At 42.0% G+C, this 21,541-nt stretch overlaps 1 protein-coding gene across 6 annotated transcripts in view; it reads right to left on the bottom strand.

Moving 5' to 3' along the window:
- The window catches only part of MICAL3 (microtubule associated monooxygenase, calponin and LIM domain containing 3), a 208,860-nt gene that overhangs the window by 109,470 nt on the left and 77,849 nt on the right, over window positions 1-21,541 (bottom strand). For all 6 annotated transcript variants that reach the window (XM_064284805.1, XM_064284806.1, XM_064284804.1 and 3 more), the window contains exons 2-13: window positions 19,194-19,533; window positions 17,405-17,612; window positions 15,441-15,557; window positions 14,951-15,052; window positions 13,774-13,929; window positions 12,674-12,774; window positions 10,003-10,260; window positions 9,523-9,638; window positions 8,402-8,528; window positions 6,826-6,922; window positions 3,045-3,192; window positions 742-938 (exon numbers count right to left, since the gene is read on the bottom strand). In XM_064284805.1, the coding sequence (XP_064140875.1) occupies window positions 742-938; window positions 3,045-3,192; window positions 6,826-6,922; window positions 8,402-8,528; window positions 9,523-9,638; window positions 10,003-10,260; window positions 12,674-12,774; window positions 13,774-13,929; window positions 14,951-15,052; window positions 15,441-15,557; window positions 17,405-17,612; window positions 19,194-19,457 (1,891 nt within the window). In that variant the 5' untranslated portion in view covers window positions 19,458-19,533. The remainder of the gene's footprint in view (window positions 1-741; window positions 939-3,044; window positions 3,193-6,825; window positions 6,923-8,401; window positions 8,529-9,522; window positions 9,639-10,002; window positions 10,261-12,673; window positions 12,775-13,773; window positions 13,930-14,950; window positions 15,053-15,440; window positions 15,558-17,404; window positions 17,613-19,193; window positions 19,534-21,541) is intronic.

Here is a 21,541-nt window from a genome sequence, read left to right on the forward strand (position 1 = left end):
AGTGATGAATGATGCAGAAAAATCAAGTGCACGAGGGATGAGGAATGAGAAAAGAATGTGGATTTGGTGATTTTTAATGACTGCGGAGAACAATTTTGATAGAGCAGTAAAAATAGAAGCTAGGTTGCAAAGTGTTTAGAAGTTCAGGCAGTGAGGCAGTGGAGGCAGTAAGCATAGCCAACTTTTTCAAAAAGGCTTGTTCTGTGAGAAAGGGTATGAGAAGGTTGTAGAGTCACGGAAAAAAAAAATACAAGGATAGGAATGCTTTTTGCATGTTTATAGATTGAGCGAGAAGGGTTTGGGGAAGAATAAGTGGTTGAGGACATATTTCAAAAAACCCAATCTCATTGCCATCAATTCTAACTCATAGAGACCCTACAGGACAGAGTAAAACTGCCCCATAGGATTTCCAAGGCTGTCATCTTTATGGAAGCAGACTGCCACATCTTTCTCCCTTGGTGTGGCTGGTGGGTTCCAACCGCTGACCTTTTGGTTAGCAGCTGAGCACTTAACCACTGTGCCAACAGGGCTCCTTGAGGACACACTAGAGAAGGGAAAAATAATGAAGCAGAATTCCAGAGACTTCCCCTGATAGCCTACTGGAAAAAGCACAGACTAAGCTGGGGTTTGCTTTTCGTGGTATTGATGAAGGACACAGTTGGAGGTGAAGACAGAAAAGCCAGGCAACAACACAGCAAGAGATGGTGGCCATTCAGAGCAGTGTCATAGCCAGGCCCTTACCACTGGAGGGGAGTGAGTCCTTGAACATCTCATAGAACTGGGTTAAGTACATCACCATGGACAGCTTGTCAGGCTCCCCCACAGAGGCCATTTCTTTGCCAGTCATGATGGGAGAAATGCCTAGTTCCTTCTCGGCAATATCAAAGGCCAGTTGGTTATTCTTCTCCACATTCTGCTCATCCAGAGAATCAAAGTCTCTGAGAACCAGGACAAGGAAAATGTGTCAAGATGGGTTGGTTGTCCCCAAACCAGAAAACACAGTATCACAGAGTCTTCATCATTTACTGATCTTTCGGTTGAAATCCTGGGTATAGTACATCACTGAAATCTGAAAGCAAATCTATTTATCTCATCTCTTTTTCTCTTTCTTTTTACAAAGGAAACACATTTCTTTTTAATGAGAATGATTAAAGATCTACCCAGTAAAGGCAAGAAGAGAGGCAAAATTGAAAAACTACTCTCATCTATCTGATAGCATGAATTTCTTGCTAAAATGTAAGCTCAAGAATAGGAACTATCTTTAATATGTATTCTCTTGCACTTCGTGTGTGGTAAGAATATAAAAAGCAAATGTTAAATATGACAAAAATCCTACTTGGATCAGACTGCTTAAGGTCCTGGGATTATCACTGTTTTGTCCCTTGGAACTGACAAACTGTTACTGTACTACATCAGCTCTGGTAAACCTTACTCAGCCTTCTCGAAGGGAAATTCCAAAACCTTCCTCAAAAGATTTTTCCATTGCTAAATTTCCTGAGTTTTCCCAAGAATTTAGATTAACTCACACTTCCCACTGGGTTTTAAACTTTTTGCTATTCAATTAGAGTAAAGAGTGATAGCATTCTTCTTGTGGTGAGTTCAGATTAACTGGGCAGACCTTATTTTGTGTTAACCTGCTGATCCCATAGCATTTTCTCAGTTTTAAAATTGTTTTCTCTGTAGATTAAGCCTAGTAAACTAGGGAGGCCTCATCCTGGATGAAGTCATTACAGTCCAGTGCCAAATTACCTACTCACTGCTTTGTGTTCTGATATAACTTCATAGATAACTCCCCTAAATCTTTTTTCCAGGCAGCGTTTGGTCTTTTCTAACAGTAATGTACTCCCTACGCCCCCGTATGTACCCCTTCACCCCATCTGCTAAGCTCCCTTCAGCTACTTCTGTTTTTCGTGTTTTTTTTCCTTTGCCTTCCCTTTGGGATAGAACTGATTCACCTATCCCACCTCCTAATGCACTTATGGGCCATTTATCACAATCTTAGCTCATGCTGCTTCTCCCCTCCTCCGCTCCTTTTTTTGTTTGGAGTGATTAAGCCCTAATTTCACTTACCTTTTACCAGCCTCTGGATGAGCTAAGGGATAGAGCCCCAGAGGTCACCTACCATTATCCAAGCAATCAGAAATTCCCTAAACCACACTATGTAAGGCTATTTTTACTAGCTCTTGGCTCAATACTGTATTAAAAAAAATTGAGACTGTCTTTCAAGATAAAGCAATCATTAAAACAAAACAAAGAAACTAAGACTGGGCCCTTAAAAAGTGGACCCAATGATGAAAAGGACAGGCAGCCAAAAGAAACCAAGATGCTCTGCTTCTGTTTCTGAGTCATTTTGTTTGGCTTCCATGGTAACAAATGCTGATGGGGGACATCTGAGTACACTGGTCACCAACAGTTGGCCTGGGTCCTCCTAGTGTCCTGGGTTCGCAGACAGGTGAGTAAAGAATGACCAAGAGAGGAGATGGCACTGGTATAGGCAGTTAGGGTGACATGAGCTTTGTGGGCTTGACAGAGTACATGGGCAAAAAGCACAGTCCTCAACAAAGAGACAATACCAATGGACTATTCAAATTGGGTAATCATTCACTGGTTTTTGTTTTGTTGGAAGTGACATATTTGCCTTGAGCTAGCCAAATGTTCCAGCCAGGTTTCCCTTGTGACCAATAGCACTGGAAAGATAGCTGGCCAAGATGAAGAGTTCAACCCAGGGCCAATAAACAGGGTTTTCCTTTGTGTGAAGTTAACAGGCCCAGGTGGGTGTTAAAACCAGTTTTTTACTTCATGAGTGCTATGCTTTAAAAAACTTCAGTTAATTGAATTTTAAAAATTCCTGTTTTGAGCTACATAATGCTTGACATACAGAGTTTAAACACCGTTAAATCAAAATTAATCATTGCCTTCTCGAGAATGTTTCTTACTATGTACCTCATTCTAGGCAACAGCACAAAATTTGGCCACTTGATAGCAGGGTGCTCTGAGATTCTTAAGGAATATGAAATAAAACACAAAAGTTGATCACGACTTACATCAGATCTGGGCGATATCTATGGATAATTGCACACAAGGCCAGGCCACTTTTCCAAGACATGGTGAGATCTGTCACATTTACCCCGGAGTAGCCATCTGTCTGCCTTTGGCACCAACCCAGCAGTTTGCTCGAACGAGCTACAGACTCTAAAACAACAAAAACAAATTATTATTAGAAGTACGGTCACCTAGTAACATTGATATAGGATCCTCTTTGTACACACATCAAGTATAAAAAATAACTCCACTAGGTAACTCCAGGGAGCCTTTGGTCTTTTCTAACAGTAACATTCTCCCTATTCCCCCATACCTTCCAGCCCATCTGCTAGGCACCCTTCAGCTACTTCTGTCTTCGTCCTTTTTTTTCTTGCCTTATGTGCTGTGTTTTAAAAAAATTCAGCTAATCATTCCTGGACTGAGCTACATAATGGTTGACAGATGGAGTAAAAAAAAAAAAATTAGTGAGGGTAGGCATAAAATAGTTTTCACTGGTTTTCAAAAGGAAACAATGAGGAATACAAAGCCATGTAACTGATACCATGATATGGAATTTTAGGTAGACTACCAATTTACCAGATTCCAAGGTGAAATTCCACCCCCAACAGAATGATACACCACAACTGGGGTGATCTGGAGCTGTTCATGCTGAAGCCCCGTGTCCCTGTGGCACTCTTGGATACTGACTTAGGTGGAAGAGCGCCACCTACTGAGCTGTCACCCTCACTGGCAACAGTTGTAGGATTTCCCTGGAGAGAGCTTCTTGGCAGCTGACTGAAGAAACTCTTTCCCTCAAAGTAACACCGGGAGAATATGCTCTATCTAGCACCACTTTAAACCAATGGCAAACAAAGTCCTGATCTTACACTTCCCAATTTGCCAAGTTAAACTCTGTAGGATTACAGGACCCCAGACCAGAGCAACTCCTCAGGCCAGGCTGGGCATCCTGTATTTATAAATTATCAGATCTTGAAAAACTAAATCAGCAAACTAATACACTTGGGTGTTTTTCAGTTCATCGATATATTTTCTAAAGCATGAAAAGCCTTTATAAACACCAATTTTTCTTAATCACAAGAACTCTGATATCCGCAAACTCCTATCTGGGTTCAAAACAGTCTGTTCTTTTACATAAGGCAGCTGAAAATATTTAGCTCTGTATCAAGTGATTTAGTGAGCTGTGAACATAACAAGGTAAAAAAGCCACATATCATGAAACTTCTGTTTCATTTAAGTCTTTCATGGTAAAAACGTATTCTGAAAATATACACAGAACCATTGCTAGTGCCATCATCATAAATCCCCTGGCTTCAGAAATTAATTCAGATGCCTCCTAAATCTGTATATAACCATCCATCCAATACGTATTAGGCAACTTCAATATTCCAAGCTCTAGAAATAATGACAGCCAACAAAGATACGCTCTCTGCTTTCTAGGAAATGACATTCCAGTGGAGAAAGAGGAAGGTGTTCTAATTGCCTGTTGGCTATCATATCTACCTTGAGACCCCCAAAAGGTCCAAAACAGAACTAATCATCTTGTTCTCTCAAGCTTTCTCATCCTCCCACTTCTTATTTAGATCAATGGCAGCATCATCTACAATGACCTCTCTCTTGCCTCACAGTGCCATCAACTGCCCATGTCTATCGTTTCTGACTCCTTAATGTTCTCTCACATAGTTAATAATGACAAAATGGCTACCATTTTTGAATATCCACTATACGCCAGGCATTGTAATAAGCGTTATACACTTCACAGAATCCTCATGACCACATTGTGAGGCAGGTATTGTTAGTGCCATTTCAAAGACAAGAAACTGAAATTCAGAAATGTTAAGTAGCCTGTCCAAGGCCACATGCTTCACAAACGGCAGACCTTGGACTGGGGCCCAGTTATGTCTGGTCCCAAAGTCAGAGTTCTCACTGCATTCTCCCTTTCCCATCTCCACCATCACTACCAGGTTTAGGTCTTTATTACCTTTAGCTTGAATTATATAACAATGTGCTTCTCACTAGTCTCTCTACCTCTGACACTCCCCTTCAACAATCCATCTTATACATAGCTGAGCAGATATATTCATGTCTTTCTCCTTTAAAAAAATCTTCAGGGGCCCCCTCAATGCATACAAAATACAGAACGGCCTTTGCCTCTATCACTGTATCCTGTGCCTGTCTTAGGACCAGGGCTTCAAACTAGTTCGAACCAGTTCAATCATGAATCACCAGGTAAAACTGGAATAGACCCAAATTTTTTAAATTTAGGTGAAGCAGAATGATAAGCAGGATGGGAAAAATTACAGATGGAAGCTCTGGAACGGGAGACTTGGAAGAGGCGTAGTAAGCCTGTTCAGGAGCCTGATGAGGGAGAATGGATTACTGCCAGGACTGTGGAAAGTGACACACATTCAAAGCTGTGCAGTCAGCCACTATCTCTGAGTGAGAAACCACTGTTTCCGACTCTGGGGGGGTCAAGAAGTTTGGTTGCTATGCAACACGCATGCTGCCCTTATTTTCTGAGGGCGATGAAGTTTCTAGCAGGGCTTCGACCCGTAATTTTTCCTGTTTCAGTTCACCCATGTCTTAAAAATTCAGTTCTGTTCAGGTTTTGCTTTGTCAGCCGTGACTGAACCAGGCAGGACTGATCTGAAGCCCTGCTTAGGACACAGCTGTCACTACTTCCTCCATAAAATCTTCCTCAATAACCTTAGTTGGCTCTCTTCCAGTCCCCCCCTTTTTTTATTGTGCTGTAGGTGAAAAAGTACAGAGAATATTAGTTTCTCATTGAACAGTTAATATACAAACTGTTTTGTGACATTGGTTGCCAACCCCGTGATGTGTCAACACTCTCCCCTTCTCCAACCTGGGTTCCCTGTTTCCATTCATTCAGTATTCCTGTTCCTTCCTGCTTTCTTGTCTTTGCCTTTGGGCTTGTGTACCCACTTAGTCTCGTATACATGACTAAACTACGAAGCACATTTCTCATGTATGATACTGTCTGCCCTACAGACCTATCTAACCTTTGGCTGAAGGGTAAACCTTGGAAGTGACTTCAGTACTGAGTTAGGGTGTCCGGGGGCCATACTCGTGGGGTTTCTCCAGGCTCTGTCAGACCAGCACATCTGGTCGACTCTCTTCCTCTCTTGAGAGGGGCAGCATGTGTATTCGATTTATCTTTACATCCCCATAATACCACAGGAGCTCTGGTGGTGCAATGGTTAAGTGCTTGGCTGCTAACCAAAAGGTCAGTGGTTTGAACCCACCAGCGGCTCCAAGGGAGAAAGACCTGGCAATCTGCTCCTGAAAGATTACAGCCTGGAAAACCCTATGGGGCAGTTCTACTCTGTCATAGAGGGCTGCTATGAGTTGGAATCAACTCAACAGGACGTGACAACAAAACACCTTAAACTAGGGTTTCTCAGCCTCAACATTACTGATAACTTTGGCCATATAATCTTTTGTTATGGAGAGCAGTCTTGTGAACTGTAGGAGATTTAGCAGCATCCTTGGCCTCTACCCACTAGATCCCAGTAGCACCCTCCCCTAGTTACGACAACTGAAAATGCCTCTTTAAAAAAAGAAAAAACTAACCCTTGCCTTCGAGTTGATTCTGACTCATAGTGACCTTATAATACCTCTAGACACTGCCAAATGTCCCCTGGGAGGTAAAATCATACCTAGTTGAGAACCACTGCCTTAGTACTGTACACATTAACTGTCAGTGAATGAGTACAGGCTTCTCTGAACAAGATAGCTGCATTTAAAAAGGCCATTACCAGAACTCACCATTGCGAGTCAGCTTTGGAGTAGTTCGGGAATTCACCAGGTTCTCCATTTCCAGATGAATGTCTTTCGTTTCTCCAGTAGCATATAAATGACGCACCTGGCAGAAAGTTAGAGAGTCAAAAAGAAGGAAAATTAAATGCCAAGTTTACAAATCCCCATCCAAGAGTATAATGACTGAAATAAAAGGCTGGCATAGCAGCAGGATGGACAAAGTTTTGACAGAAGCTATAACGATGCCCTTTAAACCCTTTATGGAATGAGGTAGGATTCTGTGTAAACGAATACATATTAATCTTGGTTTGGTCTAAGACGATGCCAAAGACCAAAATCTCTTTGTTGGGACATGAGAAACTCGAAAAAATCTCAATGGATGAAGGAGGGATCTCACTGACAGCTTTTTGTATGTTCTAAGCAAGAGATAGTAAGATTGCTACTAGCCTGACAACACCCAAATATTTACAGCTACAGTCATGTAGGGAAAACCCAACAGGAGCTCCATAAATCTTGAACCCTCCAAAAACTGTAAAAAGCTGTGCTAAAAATTAGCTGCTCAGCCATGGCAGTCCATAGACAGCCTCTGTTGGACCAATAATGCAGCCAATCAACAGCAAATTTTATGAACACCCTATAAACCCACCATACAAAAATACGGAAGGCCTAATTTTTTAAGGTATACCTGGAGACCCTGCTGGTGTAGTGGTTAAGGGCTACAGCTGCTAACCAAAGGGTTGGCAGTTCAAATCCACCAGGCGCTCCTTGGAAACCCTATGGGGCAGTTCTACTCTGTCCTCCAGGGTCGCTATGAGTCAGAATCGACTTGATGGCAACAGGTTTTTTTTTTTTTTTTTTTAAGGTATAGCTTCAGCTAGAAGGTGAATAAAAATCACACTTTGACAAAGGTAAAGTATGTCTAATGGGTTGTTTTCTAAAAACTGTTCTGCTTTTTGGGGCTATTGTGCTTTGTAAAGTGTCATTCTCAATCCAGTAAAGAGGATTTAGAGATTCTGAGAAATACCTCAGTAGTACAAAAAAGTAAACTAACAACAATAATAATATAAATATCTTTTACATGTAGAGAGTGTTCTGTCTTTCCAAGCTCTTCCAAGTGAATAATCTCACTTGGCCTCACAAGGATCCCATATATAAGCAAGGATTATTACTTCTATTTTACAGGAGAAGAAACTGAGGTTCAGAGAATATGAAATAACCAAAGTCATGGTTGATTTGTGGCAAAAATGAAAGTGGAAGTCACATCTCCTGACTATCGAACAAGTGCTCTTTCCCCTAGAATACGCAAGTTTGAATTAGGAGGTGTGGGATAAAGTCCTGGATCCACCATTTTTGTCATATTTGATCTTCTGCAAGTCATTCAACAACTCTCTGCCTTAGCTGCTCAGTGTGTTGATGGGAAATAGTACCTACCTCAGCCAATTCAGAGGCACATCTACTTCGATTACTAAAGAAGTGCCATGCAAATATGTTTGGCATTAATGGTTATACACATTTCAATACATCAGAGGCCTGATTTGTTCTGAGAGTGGGCTCAGATGTAGATAACTGACCAGACGGCTCTTACCTGGCTTGGCCGGAGGAAGTTGACATTAATATTGGGATACCTGGTGACAGGGTCAATACTGTATTGGCTGAAGTTTTTACTAACATTCTCAGGGGTGGTCTGAGGCAGCAACCTATAAATGCTTTCCCTGCAATGACATACAATATATTCAGGTCAGTGAAAAGCACCATAAACATCCCTCTTTCCTTTTATAATAGTTCTATTTCTTGACAGTCCACCAAATTATCTGAAGGACATGACAAACCCTCATCCTTGACTGGTTTCCACCAATCCCACATTAACCCTCTCTTACCATACACACTACCTCAGTGATTCCACAGGATCTGGTCTGGTTAAGAGCCAATGAGAATAGCAAGCACACTGCTTTGGGCAGTGACAAATGCCTGGCTCTAATTTAAAAGGTAACTCATTTATTTTTTGTTGTTTTTTTAAAGTATGCCAATATTTACTTTAATTTTTAAGAAAGTCACTGATAAAATAGGAACTTGCTACCAACTTTACCCAAAATGACTTAAGTAACAGACTTAAAATGACAAAATGATATCAACTATCAATTTCACCCAAGAAATCTTGTCTCTAGTTCTTCTGAGGCCTTGGTTCTTTATCAGTCAGCAAATCTTTCAATTTTTATATCCTCTGTCAAAATTTGCTTCAAAACATCTGACATTTGGGTGTGTGAATAACGTGTACAAGCAGTTTGGTGTTTTCCTTTGAATTCAAAGTCACTTTTAATTCCTTCTCCTATGTCAGTATATTCCCTACTACCACACTGACTTCATTATATAAGTCTCCCTGGCTTAAGGGCAAGAGGATCTCATTTACTATTTTTATTTGTTCATGTAACTATCATAAAGGAATCAGACACTGTCTTTCAATAGTATACAAAGATTCAGATACCATTTGTTGGTAACAAATATAATTTGAAAAGGGATGAGAGAGGAGCAGTTAGACCAGATTATCTTTAAGTTTCTATGATTTTATGAATTAATGTCTTACCTTTCTTCCCTTATTATGAAAACATCTTTAGTTAAGGAAGAAAGAACCTGTACTCTGCCTAAAGAGTAAACCACTCCTCATTCCCAGTTTTCTCAGGGAAGGAACCCAGGGGTGCGTTCCATTACCTCTCTGCCAGCACTTCCAAGGGACTTGTTCCTAGAGACCAACTTCGTACCATCCAGGCAGAGTCCATTGCAGCTAGAAAGCCCCGGGCTATTCCTGTTCCCATTGGCCAGAAAGGCTATGAAGGAGATATAAAACAAAGAATTAAAATAAATTACCTTCTAAAACAGGGAAACTAAGAAACATAGTGTTGGCTCTTGAAAGTAGAGTTGGCAACTGTTTGGATACTGGACTTCTCTATTATGTCACAAATTGGTAGAAAGGCAAGTCACAAAATTTGCATAATTTCCAACCATACTTAACAAATCTGGGTTCCAGTGGCCTGTAATCCACCCCTTGTTCTTGGTGTAACTCCTGTAGGGAGTTTACCTATGCTGTACAACATTTGGAATTAGACACCCACTTCACAACCCAAGACACAGATTTGGTCCTAAGAGATACCACTGCCTCTACCCCAAAATGCTGCCATCTTTAGTACTCACCTCAAGGAGGCTGTCCCCAACCAGAGCCACCAATAACTGATGTCCGTTCTGTTCCCGCACCAAGGCAGCATTCTCGGAGGCGTACATACAAGTGAAATCAAACATGGCCACGTCTGGCTGCCCATAGTGATTGATGGCAAAATCCAGAGATGGCAGCTGCTGCTGAGTGGAGAAGTCTGCCGCCTCCCTGGCATAGTTCAGCAGAGCCTCTTGGTCCACATTCTCCCGGGAAAGCAAGAGCTCTGTGTCAGTATAGTCCTGTCCCCAGAGAGAGAAGAGGCTCAAGATGGAAAAGCCCATCAGGGATATACAAGCTTAGCCAGCCAGAACTACATTATGTATGTGTGACACAACCCAGCTTCATTGACTTTCCCTTCCCCCTAAAGTGACTTGACATTCCAAAATTAAATCTTTTACACAAATTAAAAAGAAAAGGGCTGTTTCTAAGAGAGCACAGCATAGTCCTGGCTTCTCCATTTAATGTGTGCCCTTGAGGAAGTCACTACTTCTTTGATCCTGTCCAATCTACCTCACAGAGTTGTGCTGAATCTTAAATAATTTATGTGATGGGGCTTTGTGAACTGAAAAATCATTTTATAGTTTATGTTATTACTGGCAGTCATTATCTGGGTAGCAAATAGCTGTGGCATCTGGGACCACAAGGAACACTGAGCCTTGCATAATCAGCAAACCCAAACGAAGAACCTGAAAGCTTCAGGGCCACAAGATGTGGAGGTGGGAGGAACAGTAGCCCAGGAGGCTGGGAAGAGATATATAGAAATGGGAACAAAGGTTTTCAAAATAATACATAAAATTCTGAAAGGCTCTACAAAAACCTGTTGACAAAGAAACAATGATGAGAGCTTTCCACATAAAGGACTGAGAAACTCCTTTTCTGTTCTGGAGGTTCAGAGCCAACTCTTAATTCTCCTTAAGTGGAGCCTGAAGTTTCCAAGTGCTCCTGATGGCACTCTGAGCTACCATGACAAGATGTTAAAAGCCAAAACACAAACACTCAAGTTGGTGCTGGAAACAGTGTTTGTTCTATATAAGTAAGTGGCCACAACGAGCAGCACACGGAGAAGGCATGGTCCTGCCCTCTAAAAAAATAAATAAATAAAAAGGAAATCAGGTGTTGGCACTCAAGTTGTTCCTACATAATTTCAACTGATAACCATGATCTGGAGTCCTGGTGAAGGACTTGGCTTGGCGGCTAACCAAAAAGTTGGCAGTTTGACTCTATTAACTGCTCCTTGGAAACCCTATGGCAGTTCTACTTTGTCCTTATAGGGTCACTATAAGTAGGAATCCACTCGATGGTGACAGGTTTTTTGGAACCATAATCTGCCTAAGATGGTAGGTTTAAGTCTTAGTCCCACTGCGTACCAACCGGTTTCACTGGCTATTCCTCTCTGATAGCGATATTAACAGCTCAAAATAACCAATAAACCAACTTTACAAAGCATCCAATCAAATATATCTTGCTGACACTTCTGGCAGAATGGGCTGTACAAACTGTTTTGTTCTGTTTCTCCTTCCACCACTAGGCTGAGAAACACACAAAGGCCGGACACAGGTTCCTGGGTGGAACGGAGACTTTGTGTTCTGGGCACGTGCTCATCAGCTTGCTCCCCAGTCTGTTCTCAGAAAAGGCAGTAGTGTCATCCAGACTAAAGTGACTGGATTCATCATCATCCCGCAAAGACAAAGGCCTCCCTGAAACTCAGCTATGAGTTTCTGGTGGGAATTGTGCAAGCCTGAATCAGCACATCTGGAGCCGCCACACTTCTGTCCTTTTCATTACACGGGGATAGTAATTCCCTGGACTGCTAAGAAGAAGTGCCAATTGTAGGATTTTAACGCTAAACATTCAACTACAGAATATATTCAAATCAATGAGACCAGAATGAGACTTAAGGAATCTGCCTGAAGAAACCATCCACCCTGTGATTCTCTGAGTTAATATTTCAGATAAACATCTCGGAGTTACCTAAATTTGACCTGGCTAAGAAGAATAAGCTTCAGCCCCTGTTGTTAGATCATGAAGAAGCCCACCCATATAAGCCAAATATATTCTGATCTAGTAAGTATCCCCTGGACCTCTGGTAACTATACCTGCAGTAAAACCAGAACTGTCGGCAGACTCCTATAAGTATCAATTATTGTTTCTTAGTCAACCTTCCCTCCCCTTTTTACCCACCTCCCAAAAGAAGGTCTATTAACCAATCAGCAATCAGTCAAATATGGAACTCCCTATAACCACAAACCAAATCACCTAAAATTAAACTGAATATTTAAACATTAAATGATACCCAAGGCTTGCTATGAAACAACCCAATGGTTAGAGGGGTACTACAGGGGTACTACTGAAACAGAACTGGCCATGTGTTGATAATTGTAAAGCCAGATAATGGGCACATTGGGGTTCATTATACTATTGTCTCTACTTTTGTTTACATTTGAAAATTCCCATAAAAAAGTTTTTTTAAGTTAAACTAAAAAACACCAAAGAGGAGTATGTGTTCCCAGGAGACGCGTTAGGTGCTCATTTTCAGTTCCTTGCAGGAAAAACCCACCAGGCAAAAAAATTTTTTCTCTTGGTGATCACATTAACCATACCACGTTAAACAAAACAAAACAAAAAAAGGTTTGAAAGAAATCCAGTGCTCACGTGCAGAATCACCCCTTTGTCCAGTAAACTCTGCTTTTTGGCTGTCATAACAAAATAGTGCGTATCATCTTTGTAATAGACGATGTTCTCCAAATCAATACCTGTGACCAGAACACAAACATGTGCATGTAAGAGTTTGCTGAGATGAAGGTACATCAGGGTGGCTGGAAAGATTACACACGGGTCCACAGCAAGCACGGGGCAAAACTTCAGATAGGGAAGGAGAAAATAAAAAAGATTCCTTAACCCAGGCTCTTCACTTCCTGCATACACAATTCATGAAAAGAAGGGGAGGTCTGTTTCTCTTTGCACTGTGCCATAATTCACTCAACACTCAAAGATATCCTAAAAACAATGATCCAATGATCAGCAGTAAGCAGAAATATAAAGATGGTGAGAGGACCCCAAAAAAGACATCAGCCTCTGGAAAGAAGATTTGAGTTAGTTACCAGGTTAAACATCTTTGATAGTCATCAGGAAAGCTGTGGGAATCTCCTAGACTTAAGAACAGGACAGACAACTTTATGTCTGGAAGCAGAGGGTGAACTACTGATTTTTCAATTCATTTAATCTAAAAAGCAGAAAATGGGAAGAATTCATGTTCTAGAAAGCAGAGAAGGCAGGCATGCTTTTGTTGCAGCAAAATATCTAAGCTGATCTATTCGAAAGTTCTCATGCAACGGTCTAATTCCTATCTAGCAGGTGGTCTGTTTTCAAGCCCAAACTGGAACTCAGGAAGACCACATCCTCAACACCTAAAGTCAGGTTCTTAAATAAAATCAGAGAACTATCAAACAAACACCGTAACTTAGTCTCACAGTATAGGGGTGAGTGGCTGGGTAGGGGTTGGTAGAATGCAGTACGAACATTTAAAAATAAATAAACAAAACCCAGAGCGCTCGGATGAAGAAAGACACTAGAGGCAAGTGATGACAGGAAACATGCTAAGACAAAAGCGTGGGGGTGTAGAAAGAGCAGAGAGGCCAACAATACTGCAACAACATCAAGGACCACCTACCCTACACCAAACTCCCCAAGACAAAAATAACAGGTGGTGGTTTAATTTCTATCCTTATTGCTTTGGAGGCATCTACACCAACCTGTGGCTTCCCTCAGTTCCTGGAAAAATTTTTGGTTGAATATAAAAGCCACACCACTGATCTCTTCCACTTTGGCTTCTGCTGTCGTATTCCGGTTAATAAAATTTGCCGTAATGGCAATGGCCAATTTGCCACGAAATTCTTTCCGACGAAATCCTGGAACGAAAAAAATTGTCACAGAAGTGGCAGTGGTTGGCTAGTGAAGAAGGAGGATCACTTCAAATGGGAGGGACTGAGGCAGACATTAGCGGAAGTGGGGATGGGAATCAATGGAAAACGTTTAGGGCAGCTCGTCCCTATATGAGAGCAAGGTGTTCACCTTCCAAAGAATGTAAAAATGAAAGAAAGAAGTCAAAGTCTCCCATGCATTAACAAGTTTGAAATCTGACTGACCAGAGTATTACTTAGCACTAGGGATTTCATTAAAAAAAAAGGGGGGGGGTGCATCTGCTTATTAATACTTACAGTCAGTTGTCCCTTGGTATCCATGGGGGACTGGTTCCAGGACCCCCGCAGATACCAAAATTTGAGGATGCTCAAGTCCCTTGCATAAAATGGCATAGTATTTGCAATATAGCCTATGCCCTCCTCCCGTACTCCTTAAATCATCCCTACCTGAAACAATGTAAGTGCTATATAAACAGCTGCTATACAGTACTGTATTACTTAGGAAATAATGACAAGATGTAAGGCAAATAATGCTCAAACAACCAATGCTGAAGGGAGACTAAGGATCTGTGAGATGCTGGGATTCTACAGCAGAGTATGCCTACACATCACTTCATTCACGTGGATTCAGTGTAGTTCTTGTGTGTGGCGAATTCAAGTTTTGCTCTTAGGAATTTTCTTTTATCTTTCTGAGTATTTTTGATCTGCAGTTGGCTGAATCCGTGGATGTAGAACCCAAGTATATAAAGGGCTGACTGTATCTAATCCTGGTAGTGCCAACAACACGAAGTACAGCTCATCTCCTTGCACTCTGACAGGAGTGCCCTGTAAGAAGTAACCCGAGTACCAGTTGGCCAGAGGAAGGCTAGAGTCTGACATCCAATTAGAAGTAGCAAACATGCAGATTCTTAGGAGTGTAGGCTCTGATGACACAAACTCTCACTGCAGAGGTGGAACAGGGTCGCCCTTCACTCTGCTATGAACCAGGCAAAGGAGGAGGGACCAATACCTTCCAAGGTGTTTCTACGGCCATCCCCTCCGATGATCACTTCAAACTCATACTCTGATACAGGATGGGTTTTGGGGTGCACCAGTGCCCGCCAACCTATCCCTGTGAACCAAAGTCAAAATGAAAGTCACCACCTAGACCATATTCACACACCTAAGACTATCTCTAGATACCCAAGTATGCAGACTGCACAAAACCTCAAGCCAAAAACACCAGGTGTAAATGCATGGGGTACAAACCACATAAAGAAAGAAGCCTTGAAGAGGGTTCACAAAGAACCTTTCCCAACATAGGATTTTCTATAATAAATATAGTGCCTGCCATGTCTAATGTTATGTCAAAGGCCTCCTCAATGAGCTAAAAGGTCCTCAAAAGATAGAGGCTATCTTTTGAGATAACCCAGTTTCCTCTAGTCTTCTCCCTTAATCTCATCTTTTCTCACCCAGTCATTACCCTTTCATCACTCTTCACCTGTTCCAATCCAACTTACGTTCATTTTCTTGGTCCTCAGGAGGCTGTACAAGTCCTTGGAATTCTACATTGACATGGATTTCAATGCCTAGGATCAAAGCTACTTTCAAAAGTATGAGTTGGAGCTGACGGATACCTGGATGAATACAAAGATTACATCAGTGAGAGCCCCAATGAGGAAAGGGTACTGGTCAGCTGTCACTGCTCCAACTCCCACCCATCCACTCACTCGAAGCTCTTTCTCTCTCTTTGAAACAGTAAACATTATCTGGTCAAAGACACGTCACACAGGGACACCCAAGGCCATGCCTACCTCTTAGGGCAGGTGTTCAAAACCACCAGAAGCCTATGACCAACAGCAAGTCTCATTTTCTTCCTCCCCTGATTGCATTAAAGGAACCACTAGAGCCACCATCACTTAGCAGAGTCTACAATCCTGATGGGACATGGTTCTTCCCGTGGAAGACAGAAGGGGTGTGATTTCCACAGTCTGACACAAAGCTGCAGAACTAGCCCTGAGGTTCCCACAGCATCTTTCTTTCACTGTATTACCTCAGTGATCTCCATACATTCTCGTAAGGTGAAAAACAGAAACCATAACCCAAACTTATTCTCTTACCATTCCGCCTCCCACCACTAGTCTAGTTGGGGAAACTAAGGCCTAAAATCATTGAAAATCTTACTCATTATTATGGTGAGAGTCATTCATTTCTACAATGTCTAATGAGTACCTATGTGCCAGACACTGCAGCAGCACCAATATACGGAGATGAAAACCAAGTCCCTGATCTCTCTCAAATCCTCTTAGCCCCAAGATAAATCCTTCAGACATAAGGCAGACAGATCCACTGAATTAATGACCCTTGGTCCTCTGTGAAGACAATACTACCTGCAGTCCGTGACTAATCTTCTGGGAGCACATGCAAATCCTCCACTAAGTCATGTTGGCTATTTCCTCCAGCTTACCACACCACCACCCTTCTGAGTTACCCTCCAAAAGGCTCATTAAATCCCATGCTAGCACACAGTTTATTTTTGCACACAACTGTGGGTTTCAAGATACTTCACAAATTATAACTCAACAGATGGGCTGAGCACTTCCTCTGCCAGCGGAATGTGGCAGCTGTTGGCCAGAGTTTGATAAAACAGAGCAACCACTTCAAGCAAAAGGTTTAATGGTTGAATGCATTTCCAAGGCACATCTGGAGGAGTTCATGACATACGTTCCTTGATAAGACTCCCATGGAATCATTTGTGGTGATCAATAAATAAGACCCCAACTTCATAATCCAGAAACTCTCTGTTCTATATTGATTTTCTGATAGGTCACATACAGTCATGAAAACAAAATCACTGCCCGCACGAACTTATATTCACTCTATAGAAAAGCATTGGCCCAAGCTCATTTTGGAGATAACAAGAGTAAGCAAGAGCTGTCCTGGCTGTACACTTCCCCGGGTCTTCCCTGCCAAAGGAATCTCATTATCAATTTGACATTCAAGACCAAGCTAGGACTCTACTCCTTCCTTAAGTGTGGCTTAGGACTCCAGGACTGTGTCCCTATAGCACTTTGTTCTTGTATTAGCAGACAATGTATCATATCACATTACAGACAGCTGCATGTCTAAAAACCCATCAGTGGGTCAAGGCTCAAACTGGTCATCAGTTTCCCCAGTGCCTGGCCCACGGTGCCTACCCGGCTCACTGCAAGTGCTCAGTAAGTGTTCAAGACCTACATTAGAAAGCCTTACACCAAACTCCTCATTTTACAGGAGATACACTTGTAGTTAAGAGTCCTACATTACATAATGACTGGGTTGCATGTATTTGAGCTCCAAGCAGAGTGTGCTGTCTACAAGATAGATACTAATGACAGCAAATTGGGCCGTTGAGTATTCAGTCCTCAGACAATCTGCCTATCTCTTTTTATTGAGCAGTAGGCAGGAGAAGGGGGAACCCTACAGGAGAACTGGTTTTACTTACTAATATGGTCGATGGCTCCAGCACAGAACTTGCCATAGAACTTCTTGGCACCCAGACCTCGCAGATCATGTATGGTGAATGGCCAGAGATGCAAGACATTGTTGCGGGAGAATGCATCTCGTTTCTCAATTACGACTACCTTGGCACCCAGTAAGGATAAGTCAATGGCTGTGCGGAGACCACAGGGGCCAGCTCCAATGATGAGACACTGAAAAAACACAGCTACTTTTAGGGCAAAGGCAGCACCTATTTAGAAAGTTCACATTTCTACACAAGCTTTATAATCTCGGAACCACCCTTTCCTAATGCCTCCAGATAGGAGTATTCTCCCCACTATCAGAAAACCTTCAAATCCTTCTAGGCCAAAGCAGAATGCATGCAATAGGCTGAGATAAGAACTAGTAATTACTGTGGAAACAGGGGACTTTAATTGTCTGTGCTGGACATAAACCCAGCACGTGCTCACTTTGGACAGCCTGTAAGGCTCACAGATATGTAATATTTTTGAATGGTCATCATTTCAACAAATGGTTTGAAAATCACATCTAATCTTTCATCATTAGGTAAGGACCTTTTGGAAGGTTTTTAAGTCAAGGAGATTTCTGCCCAAGAAGATATAGATTGTTCAATACATACTCCAGGCACTCTTAGAATCCTGGAATGAGTCTAACCAAGAGGAAACTTTTGAAAGTTGAAATTTTATTTGCTGTGAAGAATTCAAAATCATCATCTCTAGACTGAAAGTCCGGGGACATGATCTTGAAGATCCATTTTATATGGAAGTACTCAGGGTGAAACTGAACACTTATATGTACAAAACAAAAAGAAGACATGCTATTTTACGCCTGTAATTCCTTTTACTCCTAGTAAGAGTCCAGTTTTCATTCATGAAATTTACGCCTTTGAATTTCTTTAATTTTATTGATAAATATCTATCAAAATGCAAATCCACTGTGGATGGGTTGCCAGATACACACACAGGACAATTTAAAACGCATTAAAGGATATAATAACATCATCAACCACACAGACATGTGCCACTTCCTTTCCCTGGCAGCTTTTCCGAAACTTCTCACAGAAGGCATTCTTACATAAGGAGGAAAGCAAGAAATGCACCTCTCCTCTACTTCCTCACACCTACTCCTACAAAGGTGTTTGAACATCTCAGATCTCTGCCCAGGTTTACCTGTTTCATGCAAACCTTATTTCTCTAGATTGTGAAAAAAAAAAAAAAAGCAACAGAAATACTTTGGTTCACAAAGTACCTGCTTATGAATCAAAACAGACCTTGGAATATAGCGGAGGAGAGGTCTGAGGCCTTTTGCAAATCCCCACGTTGGCAGATACTATACTGATTACTGAGTATGGAATAATGACTTTATAAAGATGAGATGCTACCAACCATGAAGCCAGTTTCAAACAGAACGCTAACAGGGCTTGGCTCCTTGCTACGTGACCTGTGGCCTCATAACAGTGTGAAATTCAAAATAGAGCCTTCGCAAAAGAAAAAATTCCTACACCATTTGGCTTCAGGGTTGTTCTTAAATAGTTGAAACCTTAACCGTTCAATGAGAAATCCATGAAATATGCTTAAAACAGGATCTGGTACACAGAATAGTCAAATGAACAAAAGTAACGAATCCACAAAATTTCAATAGGGTATAACCTTGACCTCCTATGCTAAGTTGTAGCTAGAGTTTGCCTGCCTCTATACTCAGTCCTTCTCTTTGGCATTTGGTTAAACCCTCAGGTCAGTGACCCCAGGACCTGAAGGCAGTCAAATCCTTACCTTAGTGTTAGTGCATGCCTTTCCCTTTTTATAGTCTTTATGGCTGCCCCGTTTGTCCAATTTTGCCCAGAGGGCTTTGGCTTTCCAGTAGTTAAGCTTGGACTTGAGCTTATGATAGAAGGAGCGGTAGTCCTTGGGCTTCAGTTCCAGGTAGTCACAGAGCTCTTGAAAGGCCTTCAGAGTTCCCTTGCAGGTGGTGGCCTGGACAAACCGGTCAAAGAGGATGTGAGCTCGATTCGTCGTCTCATTCTTACTTTCCTCCATGCTTCACCACAATCAGCAACCCCCACAGAGGGGGCAGTGGGATGGCCGTTGATCCACCTAACACTGTCACGTTAATCTAAGAAAAAGAAAGAAAAAAACGATGTCAGCAAATCCAAGTTTGTTTCTACAAACATCTTCCAGGAGACATAGCTCTTTTTCAAAGTGGAGTTCCTAAGTGTTATGTTCACTTGTTCAACAGACATATATTCCTATCTTCTATATGCCAGGCACTATGCTAGATAGTAGAAATGGAAAGATGAATAAAACAGTTCTCCCTTCAAGGACCTTATAGCCTAGTGGTAAGGCAGACACATAAACAGAACGTTAGAATATACCACACTAAGTGCCATTAGAGAGAGAGACGCGTAAGAAATTTGGGGAACACAGAGGAAGAGTACCTAAACCACAGGGGTTCTTCACTGAAAATGAACTTAAGAGAGATAACAGCTAAGTCTTTCAGAATAAGTAAGCAGCTCCAATGAAGAAAAGACCTGGCAATCTGCTCCCATGAAGATTACAACGTAGGAAACCCTATGCGCGGCAGTTCTACTCTGTCACACAGCGCCGCTATGACTCAGAATCAACTGGACAGCACACAAAAACAAGCATTAGCCAGGCAGTGAAGTGTAGCACATGGGAAAGGAAGTAAAACAGTCAGGCCTGTGAGTGACTCTTACAGGAGAAGAGATAGTCAAGGATGACTTCCAGATTTCTAGTTTGGGCCACTAGATAAATGGTGACACCAGATTAACAGATTAAAAATAAAAGAACTCACTTGTGAGGGTGGGGTGGTCAGTTCCCTTTTGGACTTGTTAACTTTGAGGTGTCTTAGTGGAGGTATTCACTAGGTGGGTGGGTATGGGTCTGAAGCTAGACTTAGGAGTTGTTAGCATACAGGTGAAACACTGGTGGGTCAGTGGTAGAATTCTCACTTTCCAAGCAGGAAGCTCACGTTTGATTCCTGGCCAATGTACCTCGTACTCAGCTACAATCTGCCTATCAGTAGACGTTTGAACGTTGCTATGATGAAGAACTAGCTTCAGCGGGGCATCCAGGCTAAGACAGACTAGGAAGAAAAGCCTGGCAATTCACTTCTGAAAATCAACCATTGAAAATCCTATGGATCATATCAGTCCAATCTGTAACTGATCACGGGGACAGAGCAGGACCAGGCAGCATTTTGTTGGACGGAGCAGGACCAGGCAGCATTTTGTCCCATTTGCATGGGGTTACCATCGGCCAGGAGCTGACCCAACGGCAGCCAACAACGACAACTATATATATAACGTGATAGCTAAATCTATGAAAGCAGATAAGATCACACAAGGAGAATCCACAGGGAAAGATGAGTTGTGGCTCTAGAAGAGACCTGAGAAATACCAACTTGTAAGAGGACTGGCAGAGAAAGATAAACTCTCTGAAAAGATTTTGAAGGAACAGTAGAGACAGGTCTGAAGAGAAGCAGAGGGGAGGGTCAGAATATCAAAGTCTGCAGGGGCTTAAAGGACTGAACGAGCTCTGACACTGCATATGGTGCATGGCAGGGTAAGGAGACCTTACAGCCACTTCATGTTGTTCCTACCACATTTAACAGTATTAATGATGGTGTCCACACTTTGTACTTATCAAAAACTCCCACGCACCTATATCCAATGTTTGTGCACCGAGTAAGTCTTTAAGGTGGGAGATGGCACCTTATGTACTTCTTCATCCACTTGCTCCTTTGGGTCTGTTTCATTTTTACACCAGGTTTTATTTATTATCCCTAGTTACAACTATTCATGAGAGGTAGAAGGCAAGAGTCAAAGATCAAAACTAAGCCACAGGAAGTCCACAGACTCTTCTCCAGAGAACTTCTCACGGAATAGAACAGGGCAATGTGGCAAGCATGAACATGACTCTGAGCTTACATGTGCCAGACACTGGTTGCATGACTTTGGATAAGTCCCTTCACCTCACCAGGCCTCAATTATCTCTTGTGTTAAGATGAGGTCAGACTGGCGGATCTCTAGAACTCCCTTCCAATTATGAAGTTCTCCAAGCCTAGCACTAAAACTTGGATTGGAGGAAGACTCATTAACAAT

This window comes from Loxodonta africana, chromosome 4 (genome assembly GCF_030014295.1).
Source record: "Loxodonta africana isolate mLoxAfr1 chromosome 4, mLoxAfr1.hap2, whole genome shotgun sequence".
Lineage (NCBI taxonomy): Eukaryota > Metazoa > Chordata > Mammalia > Proboscidea > Elephantidae > Loxodonta > Loxodonta africana.